Raw genomic sequence first — 12,301 nt, forward strand, 5'->3', positions numbered from 1 at the left:
TTCACCTTTCAGAAAACCTTAAAGCGCATCTCCGACATCTACCTGATAAAAGGCTCTAAGTCATTGCTATACGTACCGGTTATAACAAAGTCGGTTATAACGAAATAGTGGCTACAGCGAAGCGATCATCATTTCCCATTCTCTTTTGCACTTTGTTAACCGAAGTCGGTTATAACGAAATACCGGATATAACGAAGTGATTTCCGATTCCCGTTGGCTTCGTTATAACCGGTCTCGACAGTAAAGGCTCTATATGGTTGCTATACGTGTAGATAATAACAGAGAAGAGGAGACGAGAGCGTGAGGGAACGTGAGAACACCAAGTCCTGGTTGGAATAATTAGTGGCTAGAATCTACTCACTTTTCAAACGTGTTCGAACCGGGTTCGAACACTGAGCATAAAAAAGGCAACTAGCTTTGCGCCTACCTACAACTTCCAACAAGAGCTCGCTGTTTTGACGTCCTCGCAAACTCTTATCCGCTCATTTCCCTCCCTTTTTACGCTTATAAAAAGCCACTCACGACTCGAGGTTATACCTAGAAGACAGCACCGCCGTGCAGGTAGTATCACAGTGACCGAGATAGTGCGAGGCCGGCCTGACTCCTCCTCGTCGGCTCCAAGACGGGGCCACGGAAAGTCCACGAAGGAAAAGGGTGAATCCAGGTCGGAGAGCTCGCTCGTTCATTCCGGTCGAGAGGCTTGCCGTCACAGCGCGCCTTCCGTATGTTGGAGGGCTATGACTGAAAATGGAATCGCGTTTCAGGCTCCAGACATCTGGAGACAAGATATCGGTGTTCTAACAAGATTACGCAAATGCAAAAACCCATTGGTCGCAATCGTCGATAGACTTCCATATTTTGCTAAAGATATCTTTTTTTTTTTTAATATAAATTAGGAGTAGTTGCTTTTTATCCGGTTCAACTTCAGTACGTGATGAAGACCTCATTTCAGTTAATTTTTTAGACACCAGACACAAACCCGATATATCAGGACCAGATAACGATAAGTCTTTAACATGTGGTTTCATGAGAACATATTCATAGGCAGACATATCGGTCAGGTATGGATAAGGCATCAGCAGCACCCGAACATCCTGATATACCAAAAAAAAAAAAATTTGCCATGCTGAAAAATCTTTTATTTGTGCGGCCCCAACGTTTCATGAATTTGGCAGAGGGGTTATTTTTACGACCTCGTTTTGTAAATGTAAAGGGCTGCATGTTCGCGTGCCCTTAAACTTTGCAATGTGAACTTTGCAAAAATAAGTGGAAAGCGAACACTAAAGCTTTTACACTATTACCCTTCACACGAAATCCTTAAAATGGCATCGATTTCTGGTCTGAAATCCCGTTTTTAAACGCCGCGAGTCAAACATCAGCTGAGACTCACTAGTTGCTCCGTGCAAGGCGGCCTCCGGAGGAAAGGCACGTCGTACGTGTGCTGGTGTTGAGCGTCCATCTCTTCCGAGGCCTCGTTGTGCTCCCCGGCCCTCAGCCTCCCTGTGGTCGTCCAGGTGTGCTGCGGTGGCGGCACTCCGTCGACGAAGGCGCACACGCGGCTTCCGGCGTAGGGCGACGGGAAGTAAAGTTGCTCCCGGCAGGCCACCTGGTCCGGCTTCTCCCAGACGCTCATGGGCACCGTGTCCACGGCCTTGGTGTTCTCGGGCTCCTCCATATCTTCTGGAGAGGAAGACCAAGTCGAGAACCATGACGCTTTTGGATGTAGAGTAGATTGTTGGGCTCGTTGGTTTTGGAACTTGGAATACACTTTAGCGCTCAAAAACAAGGACAAAAAGACGAGAATCAGACACCACTGTGCGCTGTTCCGAAAGTTGTCGTAAAAATCGAGTTTTTCTTACCACACAGACCATAAAGCGTGTCTACTTCGACCTAGTTTAATAATCTAGTTCATCTCCCAAACTCTGCACATTTCAAGGCACTGGACCCGAGCTAGGCGAGAGAAATCAATCGAAGGCCTTGTTTGGTGTTGAACTGGCAAATTTTGATTATTTCCACCTAGAGGACAGAGGGTCCTCATTACGCTATCGTCAGTGGATCCCGCGTCAAGCAGGAAAACAGACTGCGCTTTGACTAGAGTCACTGACAGGATGGCACAGAGAGCTTTCGGTGTTCCCGCCTCCAATTAATAATTTGTTAACACTGCAGTGCCTCGTGGGATTCGAGCGTGCACGCGCAGCAAGAAATTTCATACAGAAAATTTTAGCAAACGCGCAGCAAACAGCAAACACGCCGCACGTTTCATAGCGCTGAGGTTTAAGCATATTTCAACACATATACAATATGCCCCCAAAAATGTACCATTTGTTTTTCTCAGAAATAAATTATGCGTCGCCAAATGCTCATTTTCTGTCAAAACGTAGCGCTCGCGGTCTGAACCAGTTGCCAAGGTTTCAGAATTAACCGTTGCCTCAATCAAAAGTTATAAGCTATTTTTGTTGGAAATTCGAAAAGGAAAATGGGGCCCGTTTTCGTAGACTGGTGCCATTCAGCTCTACTCGAGAACTCTGTCGGTCACAATTTTTCTATCGAAAAATTAAACAAAAAAGTGACGAATACCTTTTTAATAAGATAACAGTTTGTTCGGAAACTTTGGCACCTGGTTTGAACCACTAGCTTTACATTTGGGCGGAGAATGAGGGTTCGGCAGTGAGTAGTTTGCGGAAAAAAAACACCCTGTATTTTTTTACACCATCTGGTTTATCCTAAAAGTTGAGTGCATTGTTAGCACAGGCACGGCTGTGTGGATTTCAAACGTGATATTCTTGCATTAGTCATTCTACGAACAAAGCATCCTGAAGAGTCTGTTCATAGCAATTATCTAAATGAAGTATAGAAAAACGGGCATAAGTATAAGCACGACCGGGCTAGGCAACGGCATTCCTTACGGCCTTTGCTATTGATTTAGAAGTAATCCGAGTTTTTGTTACATCATTTAGAATATTACTATGAACAGACTCTTCAGGATGCTTTGTTCGTAGAATGACTAATACAAGAATATCACTTTTTAATTTGGAAGGGTGGCGTTGTCGTGGGGGAGGAGGGGGGGGGGGTGGCAGGTCAACGCCACTCTTCCGAATACTGCCTAAACCGCGTTGAACCACTCTTCAGACCGCTTTGAATGAAAATGTGTGTCAATGTGCTCATTTGAAACCACTGTAGTGTGCTAATTGAAATACTTTTGGCTTTCGAAAAGCAGACGCCTGATTATGAAAATTTCTTTTTTTTTTTTTTTTGTGCGAAGACAAAGAAAACGAGTTTTGCGTAAGTCTCTGCGGGCCAGAGGCCTCGTTGCCTGTAGCTCTAACTAGTCTGGAAATTCCTCAGATTCAACCCCGGAGCCAAAAGGTCAACACGGTGACATAAAGGTGTCTCCATAGAACGAGTGAAAGCGCTGTAGGAGCGGTGATGCTCGCAGCGACCCCACCGAGCTGCGGTGGCAGAGAGAAATTACCCCCTCATGTGAAGGCCGTAAGAAAGGCTGGCTTTTCATTTTAGCCCGGCCGTATTATAGCCTAGATATTGGCTATAATTTGGATTCCGTGTTTTTGGAGTTTATTTCGCGTGAAATTTGGAAGGTGTTTCTTGGAGTTAATTTTTTTCCTGGTGATTAGGGGTTTATCAGAGTTTATTTTTCTTAGCTGAAAATTCTTCGAAATTCGGAGTTTATTTTACTGCGTAACACTAAAAAAACTAAGGTCTAGGTACCATGACCTGTTGTCCTGAAGGGACTTCGACGTTCAAAAAGGTAAACCCCTTTTTTCAATATTTCTAGATTTCAAAAGAAACAAGTGGAATCTCCTCACGCCACTGTCTTTATTAAATTGAATTTATTTCTGAAGTTTAATTATTAAATTAATCTTTATAAGAGAACCTTATGCTTTTATAGATTTTAATTGTAAGACTCCGTCTTTTTTGCTGTTTATTTTTGTCGCTTTGACATCGAAATTCGGAGCTTTACCAATAAATTCGAATTGACAAAAGTATTTACCGGCGAGAGTTTTCAGATTTTTTCAGATTTATCCGAAAACACGGAACCTTATCTATAATGTTAAATTATCAACAAGAAATCTAGCCATATCTTATTTATATTCGAAGATAACTTTTCGCAGCGTGTCGAACGCAACGTTTAAAACAAATTCGTAGTTTGCTGCATATTGAAAACCAGCCCCACCTCGTCGTCTTGCCAGTGACAGTCTTCTCCGGGAGACAACGCAGCAGACTACAGCGAAAACCATAAACAGGACGAACAGCACGCACACGACGGGGACGATGATGCGGATTTGCCGCTGCTGGGAATCGACGGCTTGCGTTAGTCGCGGCGGTGACACAGTTCCTGCAGAAGACGAAAACAATTATGGGAGTCTCTATAAAGCTTGTAAGAATTACTTCTACGCTTATATAGAGTCAGTATTTGCTTTAAAGTATATCTAATGGGTGTAATAAATTATTCAATTAACTATATGCATTAAGGGAGTATTAAAAAATTCGGAACAGATATTCTGGCCATCCATGTGCCACAAGTAATTTCCTAGACGTAGTGCGCCAAAAATGTAAATACATTTATACGACGTCCTGACATCGCTGGAATTGGGGATTATTACTCTCCGGGGTTTTTCACTCGTTGGAGTATAAAAAACTGGAGCATGCGGCCGCGGATTTGGTCTAATACAAGCCGGAAGACGAGGCCTGCGCATGACGTCATGGTTAGTGGATCCCGCCGCAAGCAAAGTCAAACACGCTGAAGCGAGACGAGAGTAACCGCAAAGCGGCAGGCGCGTCCATCTTGGCAACGACGCGTGAAGTGAGACGCTGCGGAACGCGTTGTCGTCGATACTGACGCAAGCTCGAAGGCGATGCGTGGATTCGCTAGCCTTGTCTTCTAGGTGCTATTGCCTAGTCGGTGCGTCACTTTAATTTTTTTTTCATGTAATTTCCGTTATTTAGCGCCGTATTGGCCGGCGTAGTTTGTAGTCTCCAATAATGCGATGCTCAAAATACGATTGGTTTGCACCAGTCTTACAAAGTTACCACTCCGGAGTAGAATCTCTGTGGGGTTATTCTGCACTTTCACTCTCCCGGAATGCAATGGGAATGCAATGGTAGGAGAGCTGGAAAGAAGGGAATAGGAATGGAATTGTATGCCTTATGTCCGGATTTGAGTGGGAATGGAATGGGTTTGGTTCTTATGCGAGATGTGTCGATCCTCAGCTAGGCTTGCATGGGCTGCTGGCGCAGCGCTAACACATGGTCAGCTCTCGCTGACCAGATGGCTCTTGAAACAGCATGATTGTACTAAAAGTGACCGGCGGCCTGATTGTCTCACGGCCTCATGTAGTTTGGAGGATGAAAGTGGCGCGCCCCAGTGGAGAAACAACCAAAGATGAAAAGTTGTTCATGGACATGGTTCCTGGCGCCGCCAGAAACGGCAAAGCGGCTGTTGTAAGTATACGCAACTAGCATGCGGTTTTTAACCTAGCAGATCCTCTAGTGCTCGCGTGGAAAGCAAATAAAAATTGGATTGATTATGGTAAAAACATCGCGAGAATAATACAGCAAACGTAAAATTATACTCTTTTAGCAGTTTCCACGATATGATCCTAAATTCCTTCGTGCTGGATCGGTAGCGATTCCACTTTGTCGGTGGTTTTGTGCGCTTCTGGCATCGCATAGAAATTTGGCGCAGGTGTACGCGTCGTCGCTTCGGACAGCACACTACTCCGTTCTCCTTTACGCTGAGATGGCTGTCAATGACACGAGCACGAGCTAGCCCTCACTCCTAGGAGTGAGGCCGGAACCAGCTTAAGCTAGTCCCAGCTTCAAGCTGGGTTATTGCCCTGACATGCCCAGTTTGGCATGCTGTCATGGTGGTTGATCTGGTCATACTAGTCATGTTGGTTGATCAGGTATTACTGCTCATGCTGGTTGATCTGGTTCCAGCTTCCAGCTGGGTTATTGTCCCAGCATGCCCAGTTTGGCAAGCTGGTCATGGTGGCTAAACTGGCCATGTTGGTGGACTTCCAAACCAGTTCAACGTGTTAAAATTATATACAGAATAAACAAGCCAAGCTCTTCAGAAAAGCCAACTCGGCATCCAATTTATTATTTTCGTACTTGCGGCCTGCTCATATGAGCTCAGATGCTACATATCCTCGACGCTGACACAGGACTAATCGACGCGCAGTCAGTGGTTTTTGGTGCAAAGCAAGCAATGTTAATAAAACCAGATTGCGTATCTCTCAACACGAAAAATGCGAGGCACACGCCCAAAACAGACAATAGCAAAAGAAAATACTACACGCATGAGAGAAGCGAACTTGGGTCCCACCAGTGAAGGGGGCGAAGCGGCCTCTTGCGTGGTCGGCAGAGGCGAGGAAATCCGTGTAGCTTGAATGACATTGGCGAGACTCCTCAGAACCACCGTCATTCACGAGCACACACACGTTCGAAGACACGAAGCGACGCCCCAGTCGGGACGTCCGACCTCTTCCCGCACTGAACGAACTGCCGCTCGCTGTCTCCTCAAAACCCTATTCGCTTGCATCGTCGTTCAAATAATCTCCAAACAACGCGCACACACCCGTCCCTTCGAAAATCTGCCCAAGCTAGCCAAACGTGTCTCAAACTCTCCGTTCCTACCTCTCTTCCTTTTTTTTCTCGTACACAAAGGCAGCTAGCAGTGCGCGTGGAGCGACCGGTCGTCTACTAAAAACGAGAGGACAAACAACAGGACGTGGCCTCGTTCCAGCTTAAGCCGACCTTGCCGCGCGCGCTCCCAGCAATGCCAATTCCACCATCTCTAGCCGACCTTGGAGTGCGCGCTCCTAGCAAGACCAGCTTGACCACCACGATTATTAGTTCGACAAGCTTCACCAGCTTGTTTCCCAGCTTGACCACATTGGCTCCATGGAAAACCAGTTTGACCAGTTAGGACAAGACTGGCTCCGAGCTACACCAGATTGAATCTAAAACCAGATTTTAGTTAGACCATGCTAGTTTTTACTTAAACCAGACTGACCACCTTACATTCTAGCTTGTCCAGCTTAAACCAGCTTGATTGCCAGTTAAACCACTTTTATAACCTCATTGACCAGTTTGCCCAGCTTAGTTACCAGCTTGACCAGTTTGATTTCCACGCTGGCTTTTCCAATAGGGCTTGCTTTGAGACGCGCCTTTCCAGCACTAACGCTTGTTCTGCGGAAGAACGTCTAATAGCCGCGATCTCGTGCTCTCGTGCTTGTGGCATTAGTTTCAGTTTCAGCTTACAGGGAAACCGCAGCGGTTTTGTATTTGCGTAAAAACACTTAAACAGTCTTTGCTGGGCCTCCAGAAGCATTTATATCGAGATGTGTGTCAATTTTGTGCACGGAGGCTGAAAAAATAATTTTAGTAGGACCACAGAAGCCCTCTTTTTCGGAGCGTTAGGTCATAAAGGGAGTTTTCGGGATCTCCGCCTTCGTGGATCTTCAACGCCCATTAAAGCTATGTACGTGCAGTCTTGCTATCTTTAAAAAAGGTCAGAAATAGACGTCATTACCGGTACCAGCACGATGGAAGAAAGCTGGCAAGCTTGCAATTGCACGCGCTGCCCAGACGAGCGACACGCGCTTATCGGACGATTTAACCCGTTATGACTTAACGACTGGTCGGAGGTTTTGCGTGTTTTCTCGCGTTTGATTGCAACTTCGGAGAAAACGAACGTGATATTCAGATTCACGGGAAAAAATTACTCTGTAATTGAACTTTAAGTCGTTTCATGTTCAATGAAGTCTTCAGCTTCCCTTTTCTGGTGAAGGGTGTATTCGCCCTTTAATGTTTGGCAACACGTTTAGGGGCGCCATCTATTAGGCTGCCCCAACGCCATTTTGGTTCACATATTTTTTTTACTTACCGTTATTTTGTCATAAAAGTAAATGAAGTCTGACAGTCCTATAAGCGGCCATTTCTAGAAGATAGAGTGTATATTTGATTTTGCAACTACTGCGGACCCGACGGCTATTTCAGAACCGCAAGTGGTTGGGGGCAATTTGCACACTGGCGCCACGACGTTTCAAGTCACGCGAGAAATAGCGAATAGCTGTGTTGTTCGAAGCAGCAGAAATATAACTTCTTCTTGGGTCACGCACAAACTAGATATTTTTAAGGCCTCATCAAAGAAACAACACGCTTACAGTGTATCGGCAGAGGATTTGTCAACAAAATGGATGGTTTTAATTTCTCTAAAACTTTGGTTGGGGCCAGTTGGTATACATATCGACGAAGAGGCTAATTAAAAGGCGCGAACAAACCCGGACGAAAAAAACACACGTACGACACGAACAGTAGTACACTACTCCGCCTGTCTGTGTCGTACGTGTTTTTTTTTGTTTTTTTTTCATCCTGTTCTGTTCGCGCCTTCTAACCTTTAAATTAATTTCTCTCGTCCGTTGGGAGCTTTTTACGCTTGATCGCGCAATCGATGTCTGCAGGGACGCCAAGTCTTACGAATCCTCTTGAGCGACCACCGCTCGGATTAGTAGAATGAGTTGTTTGGGGAAGCTATTTGCAGACACTTGGAGTTGTCTGCGCTTGATAATCTCAACTTTATTGATGCTTTTTTCTGGTAAAACAATGTCGTTGCCTAGAGTCATTGTTTTCCGTTCATGAATTAGAGAAATGGGATGGAAGGTTTTCAGCTATTCCAGGAGTGGAAAAAGAATGGAATCGTTGGAAACTCAAATTCCCCGTAATGAATATAGAATCGAAGGAGGGTGTCCTTCGATTCCATATTCATTACGGGGAATTTGAGTTTCCGACGATTCCATTTTTTTCACAACTTTGGTTTGCACTATACCTTGGGTGGATGCACGTAGCAATAGTGGTGGCATTGTTGCTGCTGTGTCACACCCTCGTTTATCCTATCTGACCGACTCCAGGAGCAAGGTGCCTATCTGAGGTCGTCTAGATAGCTATAGACCGTTTTACTGAAAGAGGGGAAGAGAAAAAAGGGGAAAGGGCTACTTGCGCTATTCCCCTTGCTGGTTGTGTAGGAAGAGTGAAAGTCCCGGATGAGGAGGCTTGGCCGGTGTTGGGTCTATGCAGTGCTTGAACTTCGCGCTTTCTTCCGTTTTAAACTTCTAAACTTAATTGGAGCCAAGGGCTTTGATAGCGACAGTCCCCCGGTCATCGGTACACCATTGCTGGGTGATAGGGTGCACGAATAACGACAGAAAGCGTCGAATACTGTCCGAGGGCCTACGTAGCTTGCATGGAATTCGGCAAAGCGAGTGCGGCTGCAATGTTTTTAAGCTCCATCGCTTTCCGTATGACTGGAAATGATGAACCATTTATCAATTTTTGCTTACAATGGGCATAATTCAACGTAGCCTTTTTTAGTAATCAACAAGTGATACACAACACGGGAACCTCAATTAACTTATGTAAACAGCCGGAGCTGCTATCGATCGTTTTGCTGCGCTGCTTTTATCTTGCGTGTCCGACTGAATAGACTTATTGCTAAATTACCCAAGCCCCAAGGAGGACGCAAGATTGTAAGTGTACGCACCGGACGCGCTCGCCTTCCCCGTGTAAATGATTCGAGGTAAATAGCCAAATTAAGGTGCTGATGAACGCGCGTGCAAGGTGATATTTGTTTTAGACTTCTGCCTTAGAACAGTTACAACTGCTACTGCCAACGCTTCCTGTATTGGCGGCGAGATGTTTTGGTTGTGGCGGGTGGCGTCCCCTTTGTATTTTTCTTTGTCCGCCAGACGAATAGTATACATTAGGTATAGCTACTGCATACGCCAGAACGTGCATCACGTGTGACTACACTCGGTGCATGTTCATTAGTGCTTGCAAAATTTAGCAAAAGTGGTCGTCGTGGTGCGACATTACCACCGAATTCCTGCGCGCGAGTGCCTGAGGCTCGTTTCTCAAGCCTCCTGTCGCTTCGCTTCTCTCTCGTCTTCTTCATGGTGGTTTCCGTATAGCATCGCGTATTTGCAGACGCGGCTCATAATCGATGTGACCTTACTCGAGCAGTTGGGACTTGCTCTCAAAAAAAGGCGCGCTAGCTTACCTCCGTCCAGAGTGAGTGTGGCGAACGCGTAGACAGCCTCGGTGGATCCAGCCTCGTTGTGGGCGGTCACCAGGAGGTCGTACCAGGTGGCCGGTGAGAGGTCACCGATAACCAGCGTCGTTGATTGCGGCGGGTGCTGCTGCGCCGGGGCGGGCAACCTGGCCGCTGCCGGCGTCCATTCCCGTGCGGCCTGTTGCTTGTAGAGCACCACGAAGTACGCAATAGGGCAACCGCCGCTCTTCCACGAGCTCAGCTGAAGTGTCACCGCCGTTATGTTCAGCGACACCAGGTCTTGCAGCTCGGGGGCCACGGGTGCTACAAAAACCAGACATTTCTGCTCTTGGAGAGTTTGAGGATTTCGTGTAAGAGCAAACGCGAGCACTCTGCGTTTGCGTTAGCATTGCGTGCTCCACACTTCGCCTGCGGCATATGCACGCAACGCAGCGAGCTATACCACTACCAACTAGAATATTAGGCCTGCGCATGACGTTACCCTTAGTGAATCCCCGCCCCGAGCGGCGATCACGCTCAAGCTCGAAGACATCGCCGCAACACGGCAGACGCATCCCTCTTGGCGGCGTCAAGGGATAACGTCGCATTCCTTGTGAGACGCTACAAGACGCACTGTCGATGATGCTGACGTAAGATAGACGACGCTGTGTGGATTGTTTGGCAATGTATTTTAATTACTCTTGGAAAGGATGCAGGACAGTTGGTAGGACGCTAGTGTGCGCATTCTTGTCACCGTCCTGCAAAGGGAAGGGAAAGGGGTCACTAGTGATGGCGTATGGGAGGCTTTGCCATCTAGGTGGGCTAAACTTGCGTCCGCATGCTTTCGTTCTTCGCATGCGTACGCAGCGGGTTTCTGCGTGCCCTTTTTGTTTCTCTTGTTGCGCGCGAGACAGAGCGAGACGTCCCACAGATTCAGAAATATAAAACTGCTGTCCTCATAGTTAAAAACAAAACAAAACTAAGCGCATTCACCGCCGGCAACCCGGAAAGAGATTCACAACATTTAGGTAGCGATTGGATTCGTGAGATTGGATTGGCTTGGCCGAATACCGGCCTTGAATCTTGAATTGCTTAGATAAGTTATCATCCGCGCATCTCGATGGTGATGCAACTGCCTCCGTATGCGCTTGCGTTCCGCTGTACTAAAAGTGCTAGATTGACGAACTCTGCGGCGTTCCCCCAAGAGCTTGAGTGTGCCGTAAGCACTGCTAACGCAGTGGTCACTTACGCTATTATGAAACTCTCTATTATTTAAAACTGAATGTGAATGAGGGCCGAGATTTCTGAGGAAAGGTGTTACGGAACACCACGGAAACCGTAACGAAATGTACCTGACATGGTAATCTATGAAAAAGGCTCGAGGCACTACTAAGCAGCTAAGCACTTCTTATAAGTTGTGAATGCGAAAGCATGCAAGCCGCTTGTCCGCTCCCTTATTTTGTCTGCTGCGTACCGCCGGCCAGAGCACGCGCTTCCTGGGCGCGGTGACTTTGGACGCTCCGTGTTAACGGCGCGCTGACGGACACGCAGCGCCATGGGGTGAGCAGTCGTTGAAACTGACGCCCGCAGCGGCCAATGGGAGCCTCGTCGACGTGCGCCAGCCAATGGAACCGAAACCGAGAATGCATCAGCTTTACTCCGCTCCTTTGGGATCGGGGAAACGAGGTGTCGTTGTCTAGCCTTTTCGAGTGGTTTCATAGCTGCGAGCTGCCTTCACTTGGAGAAAAGATTTAAGGTACTGTTTGGCGCGCTTCAAACTGATGACGTCGGCTTGCTCCATGGGACAGTTAATGCTTTGGCATTAAAAGTGATACATTGAGAAGGAAGAACGAAATTTGGAACGCGCAGCAACAAAAGTTGGAACCACGACTACAAGACTGTGGGGTTGGCGTTCAACCACTGCGCCGTTTCCCTTGTCCAGGGGGACGAGTGCGTCCAAAAAACGTGGCCAAGTAAAGTTCGTTCACACTTGTGCGAGCGACTAGGACCGATTCCGTTAACCTGTCTGTATGACCCTTGCCACTTCTTACTTCCGGGCCGCGCAGCAGGGATCGCTGTCGTAAGCGGCCTAAAAAGCGGCTGTTTCAGAGTCGGTCGTAGCCGGTCGCAAAAGGGTGGACGAGCCTTAATGTTTGCATAGAGGCCCGTTCACACACTTATGCATGACTAAAGCGCCGTTCACACTCTTGCGACCGAGTAAGACCGAGAGAG

The 12,301-nt window shown here is 47.0% G+C and overlaps 1 protein-coding gene across 1 annotated transcript in view; it reads right to left on the reverse strand.

Moving 5' to 3' along the window:
* Window positions 1–549: 549 nt before the first annotated feature.
* LOC8052023 (Down syndrome cell adhesion molecule homolog) overlaps window positions 550–12,301 on the reverse strand; it is a 181,599-nt gene continuing 169,847 nt past the window's right edge. The window contains exons 22-25 of the mRNA XM_040220765.3: window positions 10,079–10,393; window positions 4,193–4,354; window positions 1,391–1,680; window positions 550–741 (exon numbers count right to left, since the gene is read on the reverse strand). Of these exons, the coding sequence (XP_040076699.1) occupies window positions 736–741; window positions 1,391–1,680; window positions 4,193–4,354; window positions 10,079–10,393 (773 nt within the window). The 3' untranslated portion in view covers window positions 550–735. The remainder of the gene's footprint in view (window positions 742–1,390; window positions 1,681–4,192; window positions 4,355–10,078; window positions 10,394–12,301) is intronic.

Source organism: Ixodes scapularis, unplaced genomic scaffold (assembly GCF_016920785.2).
Source record: "Ixodes scapularis isolate PalLabHiFi unplaced genomic scaffold, ASM1692078v2 PGA_scaffold7__128_contigs__length_106722199, whole genome shotgun sequence".
NCBI classification, from domain to species: domain Eukaryota; kingdom Metazoa; phylum Arthropoda; class Arachnida; order Ixodida; family Ixodidae; genus Ixodes; species Ixodes scapularis.